Genomic DNA, 17,461 nt, shown 5'->3' with positions numbered 1-17,461 from the left:
TGTTAAGAGTCTCACAATTACAGGTAGTGCAGAAACAACAGTGCCGCATCATTCACCAAGTGTTTTGTGTAGAGTTGTCTAAAGTCAATGCTCGTCCTCGTGTGGCTCTACTGCGCGCTCTCGTAACCATGTCGCCATTTTGATTCGAAAAATATGACTGAGTTTTTCCTGCTTTGCATGCTAAACTTAGCTTCGCGTTTGAATTACTTTGTGCGTGAGTACGAACCATACCCTTTCTCTCTCTGAAATACGAGGCATTGCTATTAACGTGAAGTCGCCGTTAATGTCGGGGCGCTGTTCAATTGACAGACTTCTGAGCTACATTTTGGACTAACGTTAGCTAAGTTGAGCTAACGTTAGCTAACAGCAGCCTGTGCTGTCGCAGACTGACCCCTTCTTCAAAACAAATCACTCACGGGCTGATGTGTGCTAGCGGATAGTTAGCTGGATAGCTGGCTGCTTGACGAAAAAAAACTCCCAACAACAACCTAGCACAGACAGAAAAGGAACAGCGGAGGACTTTAAAAATCTAAGGTAAGTTTTAAAGACGGCGGTGAGTTTGAGCTCTTAGCTAGCTAACGTTAACTCCGACGCTGCAGAGACAAAGTTGATTCTAAGTTGGAGAGATATTGAAGTGAACTCGGCTCAGTACACGGTAACTGCTGCTTGGCTAATTAGCTTGCGTGCTATGCAGAGGAAAGGAGGAACTAACTTTAGCTAAATTGTTTGCTAAACAGACAATTCGGAGCTACAAAACTCACCAAAGCTGACAAACTATCATTGCCTAATGAGCTAACTTTGAGAAATGTTAAGCTGTTAAATGACTACGTTAGTTAACCTAACAGACGCTTTCCTTAAAGGTTATAGCTGGCTGCCATTGAGATTAACGCTAATGAATTTTCCGCTTTTATGTGCCTCATAATATTTAACAATGATAGTTTTTATGTTGAACCGAGTCAAATGTTGGGTGCAAAATAAAGTGACCGGATTCATATGTGCGTTACCAGAGGCTAAAAAGAAGAAGAAAAAAAAGCTAGTGTTTAACATGACTTATGAGAAATGTCATTAAACGTGACGGCTGTAATTGTTATTATTTTTAATCTGGCATTATTTGGTTGTCGTGCCTCCTCTGGAGTTGAAGTAAACAGAAATCTGAGCTCCTACCACAAGTCAGTTGATGTGCAACTCATGCCAAGGCTACAGCAGATCAGTTTACATTTCTTTAGCTGCACACACACTGTCTTTCTCTCATTGTTGGACCTTCTTCCGCAACCAAAATATTACAGAGGGGATGCAGAGTCATGTTTTTTCCCCTTCTTTTTAAGCTGATGGAGTCATCCTTTTTAACATGACTTTGTACATCATCAGCTACCACCTGTAATGCCAAGTGAGAAGATTTAATGATGGCTAATAATATTTGGAAACCTACTAAACCATAAGGGCAATCATTGTCTAATAATATGAATAAAAGTAACGTTATTATCATGCATTCCCTACCATCTGTGTTTAAAATACATAAACAGGTCTGTTCACTTCATTTTTACAGTGGCAGTGCATCTAAGTGTGAGTAAGGAGCAACAGGCTGGGTGAGATTGTACTTTTTGTTTGCCCTCTGAAGTGCCCCACTGCAGGGTGGTTGATCACTTTGCTGCTGCATCCACGAGGTATCCAAAGCATGATGATAAACATTCACCCTCCACCGATTGCGTCTTTTAATTAGAATTTGAAAATAAAAAAGGAGAGCCCGTGTAAAACCGTAGGTGGTATTCTGTTGTTTTTTTTCCACATTATATCATAGCTTAATTACAGACTATTGTTAGCTGAAACATTGCACATGTATGCCCTTTATGTGCGCCATTGTTCCTCTTTTCATCAGACTTCATATGTGCCAGTAGACTGTTTTTGTCGAGGTCGCCTCTGGTGGGTTCTATTTTGGATGTAAAGTCAAGCATTTGCTTTCCTGCTCAGTGTCCACAGGGAGCGTTTGGCGGGGTTATTATTGCACTTGTGTACTCTGTAAATGTATGCCAGATGGACGCCACCGACACCACCGCTGCCGCTGCTGCGGCTGGCGGTGGTGCATGTGCAAGGGGAAGGGTCCTCGGGAAGAGAAAAAAGGAGGAAGCACTTTGATTTCCTCCTTCAGTTTTGACTTCCACGATCAACAGCTGATAACATGTTTCTCAAAGAGAGAGACACGCTAGCTTCCATAAAAACCAGCAGATGCAGTAGTGTTTTGGCACCGCCGGTGTGTTAGGGTTGTCTAGATTTCGCTGCCACGGCAACCGCACCAGGAAAAAAAACAACAAACTTGAACGTACTCGCTTAGTCACAAAAAACATTAAATACTGGATTCTCCAGCTTTCTCCATTAACCGTCTTCAGATAGCGGGCGTTTTAAAAGCCTCTGCCGCAGCGCTGATGAGACACGGAGGAGGAGACGTCCACCGAATCTTGTTCAGCAGTTGTCTAAGTATAGAGTGATGAGCACGCACATGCAGCAGCGGCCGGGTGCGCTTTCAGGGTTGTTTAACCAACAGTAACCAGCCCCCGATTCAAGTGTCAGCCAGGGGAAGCAGCCACATAAACTCTCACAGTCATCTCCAAGCCTGAACAACAATGTACCAAAGCCTTATAAGTATGACAAATACAGGCTCATAAAGCAGTTAGTATAAAAGCTGAAGGATGCACTCAGCAGTTTAGTCTTGTGGGGCATTTTTTAGCATTACAGGCTTCTTACTTCCTAGTGAATATTGCCATTGTGTAGAATTAATACTTATTGATGCAGGCATGCTGCTCATTATTACATTTGTTGGGTTGAGTACTTCAGTTTGTTGTTACAACCTAAAAAAAACAACAACCCCAAAACAACACAGTATTTTAAAGCTAGTGTCTTTTCAATCCTTACTTGTATGTTTTACTTAACTACAGCTTGTAGAAGTGTGCTGGTTCCACATTTCCCATCAAGTAACTTTTCTGCATTTAATTGAAGCAAATATCACACATGGATATGACACTTTTTTGTGTGATCTGCCATTCCAACCATAGAGAAATTCTATATGTGCCATCAGCCTTGTTATTCATATTCTTTTGTGAATGAGATGAATAAAACCACCAAAAAGTCTGTTGCAGTTGAAGAAGTTAATATTCAGGATGTCCAAGTCATATTTGGTGACCCTGAACTTGATACACAGTCCTACATAATACTTTTTAAGTCTAATTATTTTCAGTTACATTTATGTATGTGTTTTTCCTTTCTGTAATACAGCTGATAAAAGTCAAATAATTTAAGCAGCTACATTAAAAGAAATACATCACAGCTTCTTTTTCATGTGTCCTATAGTGTTTAGTGTCTGTGTAGAGAGGGCTGTCATTATGAATTTGTACTGACATGAAGCTCGAGATAGATTTTGACAGCTTCTCTTTTAATATGAGCAAAATACAGTTTGTACAACAACGACAACAAATAGAAGTGCCACGCTTGCAAAATGCTGCCAAACAAAAAGGATGAAATAACACACACAGCAGCAGCATCATGTCACCTTCTTCATTCATTCAGCTGAAACCTACATTGTGCAAACGTTGATTTAATTGGAGTTTGACGACGAGGAGAGGCGAGGTTATTTCAGTCTGCTCTAACATCACAGTCATTAGCCGACATTTGGACAGACACCAGCCGAGCCTCGTGACTGATAGTGAGTCCGTTTACCTACAGATACATGTATGTGAACAGTAAGATTATACCACAATTATTTATAGATGCATCTACATTCTACTTCACATGAGATCCCTTTACATCCAAGTTAGTTTACATTAGGTTTAAGATATCAAGTTTGGAAAGTGCAACAAACTTGAATTACATTACATTACATACATTTTAAATCCTCATTCACACACAGTATTTGTCTAAATGTAAAATGATATCTGAGCGGTTTGCCAACACTCATTTCTCTTCAAATCTCGGCACACAGTCGAATAATTTCCCCCCTTTTTTCTTTCTCTCCCTCTCTCTCCCCGCTGCGCAGGTTATGGTGAGCCTCTCAGCGTCTCATCTCCTAAAGAGGCCTGCGTTTTAAAGAGGAGACCCATGCTGATAAATGCCAGGCCTCGCCACACACTCTGTCGTCTGCACAAATACAAATGCCTGCCTGCCCGTGGGGGAGGTCTGATTAAAGATATCCACATTTCATCCACTGGTATGTGTGAGCAGTTTACTGCCCGGCATTTCCGTCTATTTGTAATTATATAAACTATGACTGCATTTACTTTGACCGCTTTAATCCAACTGCTGTCCTTATTGTAAATGACATTGTATTTTGAATTTGCTATTTAAATAAGTTGCCTTTGTGTCTATTCAAAATCAAATGTCTGTTTACATTTTATAGACCAGATGGCATACATGCTATTTTATTCTATACATACAGTTTTTTAAGGGGGTTTATATTAAAGATACAAACAGTATGTTGTTTCTGTTGGAAAATCTTATCAGTCTTAGACCTATTAGAAACAGTTAACAACACAGTTCTTGCAGTGGACAGTAGTACTATGTTGTTGTTGTTGTTTCAGCTATTAGTTTAATGTCCTGGCTGACATCTCTGTTTACATCAATTTCCCGCCCACACTTCCTCTTCTACCTTCCTTCCCCTGAACACTTTACTTTCTTACCCCTTTTCTTTTATTGTTTCTGGCCACCCGCCGGGCCTCCACGTGCTCCTCTTCCCACCTCCCGCCACCCTCTCAGGGCTGTGTCCCCCGTCCCAGCGGCCACCATGTTTTGGAAGTTCGACCTACACACCACCTCCCACATCGACCAGCTGCTGGACAGGGAGGACGTGACGCTGAGGGAGCTGATGGAGGAGGACGACGTGCTGCAGGAGTGCAAGGCCCAGAACCGCCGGCTACTGCTCTTCCTCTCCCAGGACCACTGCATGCAGGAGCTGGTCAGCCTCATCACCACGGAGCCGCCTGCGGACCTGGAGGAGAGGAGCCGCTTTAAGTGAGAGCTCAGGGACTAGTGACTGGTGTGAATGGAGAAAAATAGACAAACACATTATACAGGATATGTTTAGAATCAGTACAGCTGTTTACAGTTTAGTAGTGTAATGTTATCCAATTTATCACACAGAGATCACACAGCTGGAAAATATCCCCACACAAAAAAACAAGAACTGTACATCTGGTAAAAAAAAAAGTAAACAAATGTTTTGGCTACATGCTACTAAGTTACGTCCTAATTGAAGATGCTTTTCAATAATCTGATCTTTCAGTTTAAATTTTGTCCACAAGTCTTATAATGTGAAGATATTAAAGTATTATTTGATTAAATTAGTCCTTTTTAAAGAACAGATACATAAAAGAAGTAATGGGGTTGTATTTAATTATGGATTTTTGATTCAGGTTTTCAGTACTGTTTGTGTCTCTGTGATACTACCACACCTAGTATATTCCATTGGATTTACATGCATGCATTATTAATATAGTTTTAGTTTAGTTTTTAGTTTAGTTTCAGTCACATGCTCTCATCAAAAGAAAATATATAGTCATAATGCAACTGTTGGTTGTGTTCAGCTTCCTCTTAAGCTCTACTTTTATTTTACTTTGTTACATCCTGTTTTTTTAATAAACGTTAAACTGTGATTTAACCCTTTTGATTATAATGACTTATTTTAGACACAAGTAGCTTCAAATAATCAGGAATTCATTTACACATTAAAATCACTAATCACACCAAACCTCACTCTCATTGTCCTGCGTTTCCTCCTAAGGTTTCCCAACATTGCGTGCGAGCTCCTGACATCAGACGTGTCCATTATAAACGATAAACTGGGCGCGGAAGAGTCTCTCCTCGAGATGCTGTACCACTTTCTTGAGCAGGACCCGCCCCTCAACCCTCTACTGGCCAGTTTCTTCAGCAAAACCATCGGCAATCTCATCGCCAGGAAGACTGAACAGGTACAACAACTTCTAGGCTTGGGTTGCTGAGGAGAGCATATTAACAAATACTGTACAGCAAACTATTTGGATAAATGATCACATGTTCCTCCCCCTCTCAGGTGATCACCTTCCTAAAGAAAAAGGAAGGTTTCATTGGTCTGGTGCTGAAACATATAGATGCCTCTGCCATGATGGACCTGCTGCTTCGCCTCATCAGTTGTGTGGAGCCTGCCCCCTTGAGGCAGGAGGTCCTCCATGTAAGCTCTAGAGATATTTGTTACCTTCCTTTTTAAGTAAATACTTGCCTTTGAGTATCTAATGCTATTAATGTTGTTTTCCCTAAGTGGCTGAATGAGGAGAAGCTGGTTCAGAGACTCACAGAGCTCATCCATACCGGCAAAGATGAGGAGGTGAGTGTGAAGCATGCTGGGAGTTGACTTGTCTCAGATCATTTGGAGCCAGTCAGACGTTGATTTTGCTTTTCTGACCCCCTCATTTCCCTTTCAGAGACAATCAAACGCGTCCCAAACGCTTTGTGACATCATCCGCCTTAGTCGAGACCAGGCCAATCAGATGCAGGAGAATGCGGAGGTCGACCCACTATTGGCTGTGCTAGAGTCGTAAGTTCACAATCCCTGACTAAAAGTAACATCCAGCGGGTTTTTTTTCTTTTTTTAGCAACACAGAATTGAACAATAGCTTGTGGCATTCAGAGTGAGTACATAAAGTATTGTGTAGCTTGTGATTAAAAACCTTGCTTTTGTGTTATAGTTCAGTTCAGTTCACAAAACTTTCTTCGTCCCTCAGTGGGGGAACGGAGAGAAGTTTGCGGACGTACAAACACATAAAACACAAAATCTGATAGTGCTGAAATTTAAAAAAGTATGTGACTAGAGTTAATCACTGCTGTGTCTGCACATTTGATGGTAAACCCACGCTGTTGGGTTAAATTAGATTTTTGGTATAATTAGTTTTTCTCCTTTTAAAGCCAGTTTGAGTTCAGACTGAAGTTGCGATCAGACGTGTGCTCATACATGTCCACAGCAGTGAGGATTGTAAACAGTCAGGTTTCCTCCTTCCTATGTCATTGTCAACTCCAGATTTGCAAATTCCTTATCTGGCATTAAGATTTTAAAAAGCTGAGCTCAGCTTGTAGTGTGTAAACAAACATTTGCTGGCAGAGCCTGTTTAGCCACAGGTAGTATTGTTGTGCAGGTGTGAGTTTTGTTTGCCGTTTCCACACTTTAATATTTATATTAATATAAGAAAGTTTGACTAAAAATGATACACCTGGCTTCAACAGCAGAATACTTTATTAGGAGATCATCATTAAATTGTTTCTATCTCAATTGTTCAGGCAGGAGAGTGTAGCAGGACTCCTCAAGAACATGTTTGAGGGGGAGAGAAGCGAGGCCTCCATCGTTAACGGAACTCAAGTGCTACTTACCTTACTGGAGACCAGGAGGTCTGGGTGAGTCAACAAGCTGAGTGCTTCCTGTCACGTTTTTATTCTAAATAAAACAGTGAGATAGTAGTTTCTCTTGCTCTGGCTCTTCTGCGCAATCACATGGAGACTTTTTTATTTTACTCCCCTTTTTTGTAGGAAGGAAAATGAAACGGTTTGTTTTCTTCATTTTAAGTGTAGTGAATCAATGTTTTCGTGTGCTTGTGTCTTCCAGGTTGGAAGGGCTGATGGATCTGTATTCTCAGGGTTATGAAAGGTCTTACACTGTCAGCAGCAGTATTTTAAATGCCATTGAGCCCCATTTAAAGGACTTCCAGCAGCTTCTTCTGGATCCCCCCAAGGTAAAGCTGCAATGCACACATGAATCTAAAAATACACAAAAATAAGCACAAGAACATAGAAAGTGTTTATTAAATGTAGGGCTGAGCTAAATGATGATTTATATTGTATGATAATGGAAAAATATTTGTGTTTTGGGTATGAAGAGGGTTAGGGTTAGGGTTAGGACATGGACCAGAAATGATTTATTCATTAAATGTACAGAAAATGTCTCACAGCCCTGTTGGATTAATAGTCAGCTCTACAATACTTGTTGTTGTTGGTTATTATAATATAAAATGCAGTGACAACACTAGTTAATGTACTTTCTTTTCATTCCCTCTACAGAAAAGTGCAATATTGACGACCGTCGGCGTTCTCGAGCAGCCACTGGGGAACGCCCGCCTTCACGTGGCCCGGCTGGTGGCCGCCCTGCTGCAGACCAATGCCCCCACAATCTGCCAGGAGCTCTGCAATCTTGCCACCATGGACCTACTACTGGTACACTAAACCTGACTTATCCAGACCACGTTGACTCCAAACCTTTGCTGTTTGTCATTCAGTCAGTGTTTGTGTTACATCTCTCAACATGAGAAACAGATTTACACAAGGTTGGGTAATCCAAGGTTGGTCATCATGAGTCAGGGAAGCACTGGTTATCTTTATCACTCCACCTGGTCAAAGAGCAGAGGGCGTGGCTTCTTTAGAGCAGTTCAACACAGGATTCAAACTCTCCACTGCCCTCATTAAACAATATGAGGGTACTTAAGAGGTCATCTCCAGGTTAAACACCCTCATCTGATTTTAATAAACTTTGTTTGTTGTTAGAGAAGCACAGAACCAATTGAACAGTTGCTGAAATGCTTAAAATTGTTCAGGTCATGTGTATCTCTTGCAGTTAGTGGGGATTGCCACTCTTATCTAATACTGTCCTGACTTCTTCCCTCTTAACATTTGCTCTTGCAGCATTTCACTGACTTTTCTCTACACTCTTCTCTCTCTCTCTCTCTTTCCCTGCACAGGATCTGTTCTTCAAATACTCCTGGAATAACTTTTTGCACTTCCAAGTGGAGCTGTGCGTGGCGGCTATCCTGAACCACCCTTCCTCAGAGGAGCGGCCCAGCCCAGGCCTCCAGAACCACGACGGGAAGCCTGCAGCAACATCGGCCGCCGAGGCACAGGGGGGGGAGGCAGTGGAGACAGGCGGGACCAGTGAACCACAGACCTCCATTCATAATGCCCTTGTGGCACATGTAGGTGGCTTACACTCAGTACCTCTGACGTCCCAGACTACACCCAGAACTCTCTCTGCTCTGTTGTTTGTAAGGTTTTGATGACCTTTCTGATTTCATCTTCACAGCTCTTCCAGAAGTGTCGATTGGTACAAAAGATCCTTGATGCCTGGGAGGAAAATGATAAAATACAGTAGGAGCCTCTTTACATGCTATTTATTATATTGTTCTTCATGCTTAGCGTGTGATTTAAATATAGACAAATACATCTAGAAGTGTAAGAGTGTAGTTACTCTTCCTGTTGAAAGTAAGCATGTATGACTGGATTTCAGGGCTGAGGGCGGCACCAGAAGAGGCAACATGGGTCATCTGACCAGAATTTCCAACATGGTGGTCCAGAACCTGGAGAAAGGACCAGTACAGGCTCAGATCACTGATCTCATCAAAGGTAATTACATGTTACATCTGGCGTAACAACCAGATGAGACACAATCTAACTGAAAAACAGGTCAAAAAAGAATATCCTCAGTGATCAGTGATGACGTTGTGGTTTACTGTTAATGCAGAGCTGCCAGAGGACTGCAGAGGCCGCTGGGAGAGCTTCGTGGACGAGACCCTGAGAGAGACTAACAGGAGGAACACGGTAGAGCTGGTGAGATGTAGTTTCAGTACAATTCAGCGCTCCAGCATGAATTTCTCTTTGTTAACATCCTCTCATCTGCTCTTCTTCTTCTCCCAATTTAAGCCCACTGTGTTCAGTGCAGCGAGGTAGTCAGGACAGGAGCGAGCAGCCCAGCACAGTGTCAGAGCAGCTTCTCAGCCGTTACCAGCCTCTCAGCATAGATTCTATAGAGAGGAGGACGACATGAGCAGCACGCTAAATAAATATTTCTTAAAGATGGTTTCTGTCATTTAACATAGTTCTTATCACGCAGATGTTTGTTCAAGTGCTCTTTTTTTTTTTTAATCAGTAATTTGACTATATGTAAAAGGAGGTGTGACAACATGATTGACAGCCACCCTCAAACCCTCAGACAAGCTGAGCGACCGCAACAGTGTTGGCTGGTTCACCTCTCTGTGGCAGGGCAGCTGTCAGTCAGGATGAGGCAGTGGAATCATGTGATCCATAGAGCAGACCTGCCAGAGACCCCCAGGAAGTGCACAGGACTTTAAAAGCCAATTTGCCAGAGGGCCAAACTGTGTACAACATGACTTGATGCCATTGGGCCCAAATATCCCCATTACACATCTGTAAATGAGAGGAAATGTTTTTCAGAGCGTCACAAATGATAAGATGGTTTTATTCTCATTTACGTTAGCTGGAGGGCTAAACCGGAAGTAACCAGCTCGGCCAGCTTTAGTCACTAGTGTGCTGCTCTATGGGCCCAACGATGCAGAAGCTATGTGAAAGAGGAAGAACTTTTTTTGGCTTCATGCTCCACTGAGCAGCTTTCATAGGAATGAACGGGGCTCCAACACTGCATCGAGTTCTCTTTATACATCCACGAGCTGAGTTGGCTAACTTCTGTTTCAGCCCTCTGTTAATTTAAATGGGGTTAATATAATTCAATCATGTGGCTCTAAACGTTCCAAATGTTATTGGATCAAATTCTGATAGTGAAACAATAATTTTTTGGTGGTTGTGACGCTCTCAAAAAATGTATCCACTGATTTACAGATGTCTCTTTCACAATGTAAGTCTATGGGGGAAAAAGTCATTTTGGGCCATCGTGGCATCACATGACGGAAGTTGTAATTACACGATTTAACCACGATGTCAGATTGGCTTCAAAGCCCGGCACTTATCCTGGGGGCTCGTCGCTAACACATGCTGAAGCGGAGTGCACATGTGCGACAGTTTGACAAATCTAGGGTTACCATCTAAGACACAACCCTTCACTTTTGAATAGAGGCAGGAAGCGGTTACGTGACATCCATCTTTGCTTCTCCACACATTTTTCTCTTCAAATTTGTAATTTAACAAATCAGAAATAATGTGAGCAACACAAGTCAGACGTATTTATATTGTTTGGCTTCATTCCTGTAAGGAGTGATACAGCATTGATATCTGCTCAGTATTTGCAGGAAGAGGATTGGTAACAAATTGTCGGTAGGCCTTTGCACTGAAAGAAAATCAGTGTAATAGGATCACAGGGCCTCTGTAACGTGGGAAACATCAGCACACCAAACCCAAACCTCTCCTCTGTGTCCTGCAGGTCAGCACCCACAACATGCACTCATCCAGCGAGGACGACGATATGGAGAGCCCCTTCCCCAACGATCTGTCGCTCCAACAGGTGAGACGCACTCCAAGAAAACAAAAAGACAACCAAAGTATTGTCGCCACTGTTTTTTCAACACTGTCTATTATGACATCACCCTTAAAAAGCGTCTTCTTGACACCCCCCCCCCCCCCCCTCCCAGGCCTTCTCTGACTATCAGATCCAACAGATGACCGCCAACTTTGTGGATCAGTTTGGGTTCAACGACGAGGAGTTCAGCGAGCATGATGAAAATATCAAGTAAGGAGGAACAGCGCTTCACAGCTTGTTGCCCTTTTAAGGAAAATGTTTCTCTGCATCCCAACCAGAGTAAAAAAAATCCTCCAAACCAGAGCTTAAAACTGTTTTTGATTAATTCTCTGCACACACAATATGATTCATTTTAATACATCAGTCTATGTGTATGTTTTTCCACTTTTTTCACTGTTTTAACATTGTTCTTATTCTCTCTCCTCAGTGCCACATTTGACAGAATTGCCGAAATAAACTTCAATCTAGATGCTGATGATAATAGTGTAAGTGTTTTAATATTCCCTTCACTGAAAGAAAGTATAATGATCACTTGTTTTACTTTTATTAATATCACATCTAGTTCTGTTAATGTTGCTACAGCTGTGTAGAGTTTAATGCTGTTAATGGAATCATAAGTAACCTATTAACCTATTAACCTATTATTATTCACTGGCACACAAAAAGATCAACTTCATTCAAGTGTGTGTTTGTCCAAAGGCCAACGCGGCTGCTTTTGAAGCCTGCTGTAAAGAGAGGATACGCCAGTTTGACGATGCTGAAGAAGAAGAGGACATTTGGGAGGACAAAGAGATAAACTATGCAACACAAGCTAAATCCAGAACAAGGTAGAACTGATGATGAGGTTCAGTTTTTTTCTGTCTTCTGCTTGTCCTCCCTTTTTTATCTTCTAAACATCTCTCCCATCCATTCCTTCTCGGCCAGGTTTGGGGTGTCTCAAACCTCCGAGGGAAGCTCCAGGAGCAGCATGGAGAACGGAGGCAGGGAGCGAGACCGCGGATCTGAGTCTGATGAGGATGAGGACTCTGAGCAGAACACGTCAGAATCAGGTAGACTCACAGAACACAGCTAAACACAACGTTCAAAAGAGGAACAAACCTTTTCAAATAACGAGCTGCTCTGCCATGTTCACAGGTCCTGGCTGGACAGCGAATTTCAGGGACTCTGGAGGGAACGCAGCATCCCAAACCCCGGCATCATGGGACACCTCATCTGGAGGAGGAACAGGCACACAGGAAACAGGCTGGGCCAACTTCACTGAGTTCCAGCCTTTCTCTGGGTGAGAGAATAACACAGAAAACAACTTTATTATGAAGCACATTGAACCTGCTTAAACCTCTTGACCCAGTTTAACAGGTCTTGGAGATTCATTTTATTATTTTATGGGTACCAGCCAACTATTTTACCAGTCAGGTGACCATCTCTGTAGAAGGAGATCATGTTCCTTATAGAACGAAGGTCTGCTGTGGCTGCTTTCAATGGTTTGAGTTGCAGTATAAAGAGGGAAACGGATGTTTTGAAAATGTAAAGGCCATCAGAATGAAGGAATTTCAGATAAAGCACAATTTCTGAAGTATTAAACAATAACTTGAGGGTTTGTAGGAACAGCTGTCATTCTTTACAGTGTTGAGACCGTTGTTCTGTTTCCTCGTGGTTTCCTACAGTACAGAGACTGAACCCAGGTGCAGCTCTCCTGTGGACTCGGGCAGCAGCGACACAGAAAAACAAGCCAAACAAAACCACGAGAAGAGCGGTGAGTGTTCGCCCGCATCCTCAACACCTCAGCAGACTGGCTGAATCCCTCCTAACCGCTCCTGAACGCACCGTTTGGTTTCTGTTTCAGATGTTAGTGCCTCCCCCGATGCTCCTCCGGCAGGAGATGGGAGGAAAGCTCCTCTCGTGGCCTCAGACAGCAGCTCCTCCGGGGGATCCGACAGCGAGGAGGACGACAAAAACGCCGGGAAGGCTCCTCCCGCCGCAGCCGTCACCTCGGAAACGGCCGGTGCCCCCGGCAACAAGACAGCTGACCTCAATAGGTTCGACATCGCTTCGTCTCTGTTAGATGCTAAGCGATGAAAACCTCCCCTGCTGACCAGTCCACTCTGCACTCATACACAAAAAAGCTGCTGTGTGTAAACATCTATATTTGAAACATAATTACCACATAGAGGAAATTATAGCCTGGACTGGGATTTGAAATTACTGGATTCATTCAGTTTTTTCTTTTTTAAGTAAAAAAAAAAATAACACAGGAGCTCCTCTGGTTCACAAAGTGGAGCTTAAACTGAGCTTCAGAAGAACTTTGTAACATTACTGAGCTGAGTTACTTTGCCTAGTCATGTGAAAAATGACCATTTTAGATGATTTAAAGCAATTCATTTCTAACACAAGTAATGTAGGTCATCAATTATTTTATACATCCCACATACTTAAATATTAAAGTCAAATACATCATGTCCCAGTTCAGTTGTTGTCCTCTGTCGTAGTGAGGACACTAAAGCTGTTCTACTCTGTGAAACAAAGGCTAACAGTATTAGTAGTAACACAATTTGCTTCACACAGTAACACACTGTTATCCAGATTATCCTGAATAAATCCAAGGCGTGGTGTGGACTAATTTCATTATATTTTAGCTCTTAATTCTTTCAGGATGTGTTGAGGGAGTGTTTTCAACCACAATAATCACATCCCTCATTACACACACTGTTACGCAATGTGTTCATACACGTCTGAAATGCTTAATAAGGCACTTTGAGTTTCCTGAGCCCAAAATAGAAGGTGTGTTCTTTTTGCGGAGAGGTCAAAGGTCAGGTACACTTAAACAGGGAGGAGGAGGAGGAGGAGGAGGAGGAGGACATTGCTGACACAAACTTTTTTAAACTGCTGAATCTGTGGCGGTGTGGACTAATGATTAACTGTTTGCATTTGTGTCCTGCAGCGAGGAGAGTCCGGTGTCTCTGGAGAAACTCACTCTGTCAGATCCTCCTCAAGCGTCAGAACAGCAGCCATCCGAGGACTCACCAGTAACCACACAGACTGACAGGAAGTAAGTACTCTACGCCTGTGGACACGCAGAGTGCTGAAATAATGACCGAGCTACGGAAATGTCATCACCCTCGAAGTAATTCTGCACAGTATATATCTCATAAAAGCACTGTCACAAGTCACAGTTGTGTGTTTGGTATCCAGTGACGACCATTTGTCATTTTCTGCTCCTTCGCATGGAGAGATGTGCTCAGGAGGAAATGACAGCAGTGTTGGAGGGTGAAGTGAGGACAGACCCGTTTTGTGAAAGTGCTTTCAGTACAGAAAGCGGTTCCTGCTGTTCAGCTGGAGGAAATCCTGCCCAAAACATGTCACTGATTGACAGGCTGAAACAGGACGTTTGGAGGAATTGTTCCTATTGAACAGCCGTGTTGATCATTTTTGTTTCTTCTTTTTTTTCTTTTTTTTTGGAAATGTTAAAAAGAAAAGTCAAAATTCCAGATCAGAGTTCAGATGAAGTGAAAACAGAGAACTGAAATATTTAGCATGTTTGACTCTCCCTCAAGACGTCTGGAGGCTGCAGGCTTTGTGTAGTTTGTTCTGAATACTGTGCTAAAGCTTTATATTATAGTTGATCCATGGTTGGCAAATAGTGGTTCGTGGGCCTAATGTGGCCCTCTAACACAAACTTTCCCTTTTTATACTTTACATCGAATCTTATACATGACTCTTCTTTAATCTACAGTAGATAACAATGTAAAGACAAGACTCATGTGAATCCTAATAGATATGACCTCATAACATATTGTTACTTACCAGATGAATAACACAGCTACATAGTCATTATAATTTAGCTGATCAGATTAGTCTCAACAGATGAATTTCAGTGGTTTATTTATTGGTTTATTGATTTATTTGCGCATTTGTCAAATAAGTCAGAGAAAAATAGTCAATTGAAAATAAAACCGGTGCAGCTGAGGTAGAAACCCACTATTGGCTTATCTCAAAACCTCACCTATAAGAGATAAAACACAATAACGATGCAAAGTAGAATATCATAATATAATATTAAATAAACATAAATATAATTTACCTAAATAATATTAGATACAAACATTTCAAAACAGCAAAAAAATAGTATTTAGCTTCAAGTATAAATAAACAGGTCACTATTTATTCCATGTGGATAACTTATCAGTTATATTTCTGTTCTCAGTGTAACACAGAGGATGTGTGTGTGTGTGTGTATCTGAGTGTTTCCTCTGTCACCCTCACAGAGAGCAAACGCCCCCGCCACAGGAAGTGTCCGTCAACGGGCCGGTCTGAGCGCGAGCCGCCGGCGAAACCCAACCAGTTGGACGGCGAGGGGCGGGACTGTCAGCCTCCTCCCAGAGTGACTCTCCCTTAAACAACCTCACTGCGACTATACGGTGTTTTTATTGAATCACTCTGCCATGTTATTGGACCCCGGACACTGCCAATCAACACCAATAATGAGGTGACGGAACATGTAATAAAAACAACAACAACAACAAAAACAAAAACACACACAGAAATATGGGGAAAAAGAAAAAAAACCAACAGACAGGATGGAGTGTAGAGGAATCATCTTCAAAGCCCCCCTCCCCACCCCCACCCAATGTTGCACATAATTAACGTGCGGTTTTAAATGTAGCAGCGATCTTTTTGAAAAACGACAGAATCCGAGGGGTAACATCATCATCATGGTTTTTTGTTTTGTTTTGTTTTTTTAAATGTCCTGAAAGATTTTTTCTCTCCTACTCGTCGAAAAAGCTGTTGGAACCCGATTGTTAGGGATTTTACACCGTCACCCCTGAACGGATAGCACAGGCTAATTTTTAAACGATGCCTCAACAATGATTTTTTTTTTTTTTTAATCCGTTTTTTTTTTTTTTTTTTTTTTTTTTTTTTCAAGCTTAAGAAAAAGCACTTATGCAGCCATTTACTGTACATTATAGCACAATGTAAGTGTTCTACCCTCATCTCTGCTGGCTGTCTTATCTGTCCTCTCATCACCCAGATCAAGGTTTTTATCATTATTCCCGTTCTTTTTTTTTTTCTCCTCCGTTTTTTTGTTTTGTTTTCCGTTGTTTTTTTTTTTGTTTTGGTTGCTGTTGCTGAAACATCTCTTGTTGTCCAACATCACCAGGTTTGTCTTGAATGTTTTGAAGTGCTTCAGGAGGGTCTGTCGAGGAGGAGGAGGAGGCGGGTCGATGAACAGAGCTCTAATAGTATTACTGTCTTTTGCTCATGTGCAATAATGTCAATTAGCCATTTTATTTAAAATGAAATTCAACATATTTCTTTTTAAAAAGAATCAATCTAGTGTCAGAGACTCATTGGGTGTAGTTTTGGGCAAACAAATTTGGATATAATCTCAATTTGAGATTTCAGATTTTTTAAAATCTATTGTCTTTTTTTTTTTCCTTCTTTTTAGTGCATGTATAACCGGTTCTCTGTTGACCTAGCTAGTGAGCTAAGACCTTCTGATTGTATTGACCTTTAAGTTCTTATTGCTATCCCCCTTGAATCAACCAAACATTATCTACCTATATACAAATATTATCTACATTTAAAAGTAATTTTACAAGCAATCTTGAGATTACTATTGTTGTCTGTTCCTCTTTTTTTTCTCTCTCTCTCATTCTTTCTTTCCACCAAGCACTTACTCACAAGGCGAGAGTGGCATCTGGTAAGAGTGACGCTGTATTATAATTTTTTTTTGTTAGGTTTTTTTTTTTTTTTAAGTTTTAATTTTATTTCTCTCTCTGAGCAGCAGGATTGGAAAGAGGGCAGGTTCTGGGTTCTGCAGAAATCCAGGCCGTCTTTTTTTTTTTTTTTGGTGTACTTACTTAAATCATTTTGACAGCGATCAGGTTCTACGATCATTGTTCAAAAAAGGAAAAAAAAGAAAAAAAAAAGAAAAAAATTGAAATTAAAAGTGTCTGGTTGACCACATTAATACCAAAAGCTTTGCTGTGCCCGTCTGGTTGTTGTCTTTCCAACTCTGCAAAGGTGTGTGTGTGTGTGTGTGTGAGAGAGAGAGAGAGAAACTTTTCTGTTTCTCTCATCAACATCCTTTTAATGACACATGTATGTCTGGTTTGTCTGCAGGGAGGTCAGAGAGGTCAGAGGTCAGAGTACAGCGCAGCAGCCCAGAAGCTGGTAGGCAGCCACTAAACAGTATGACACTGA

General features: G+C 41.6%; 1 protein-coding gene across 1 annotated transcript; it reads left to right on the top strand.

Moving 5' to 3' along the window:
• Window positions 1-83: 83 nt before the first annotated feature.
• ppp6r2a (protein phosphatase 6, regulatory subunit 2a) lies at window positions 84-17,275 on the top strand. Its single transcript, XM_053344137.1, has 24 exons — window positions 84-534; window positions 4,025-4,195; window positions 4,741-4,995; window positions 5,765-5,951; window positions 6,053-6,190; window positions 6,278-6,343; window positions 6,441-6,553; window positions 7,291-7,404; window positions 7,613-7,739; window positions 8,065-8,217; window positions 8,739-8,969; window positions 9,077-9,141; window positions 9,281-9,396; window positions 9,515-9,600; window positions 11,165-11,245; window positions 11,373-11,470; window positions 11,688-11,745; window positions 11,960-12,087; window positions 12,185-12,309; window positions 12,395-12,539; window positions 12,925-13,013; window positions 13,104-13,296; window positions 14,199-14,306; window positions 15,523-17,275. The coding sequence occupies exons 3-24, from the start codon at window positions 4,769-4,771 to the stop codon at window positions 15,569-15,571; spliced, it is 2,697 nt and encodes an 898-aa protein (XP_053200112.1). The 5' UTR covers window positions 84-534; window positions 4,025-4,195; window positions 4,741-4,768; the 3' UTR covers window positions 15,572-17,275.
• Window positions 17,276-17,461: the final 186 nt, after the last annotated feature.

The sequence above is a fragment of the Scomber japonicus genome, chromosome 23 (genome assembly GCF_027409825.1).
Source record: "Scomber japonicus isolate fScoJap1 chromosome 23, fScoJap1.pri, whole genome shotgun sequence".
Classification (NCBI taxonomy): Eukaryota; Metazoa; Chordata; class Actinopteri; order Scombriformes; family Scombridae; genus Scomber; species Scomber japonicus.
Note: the sequence above shows the minus strand (reverse complement) of the source record. Positions and strands in the feature narration are given on the sequence as shown.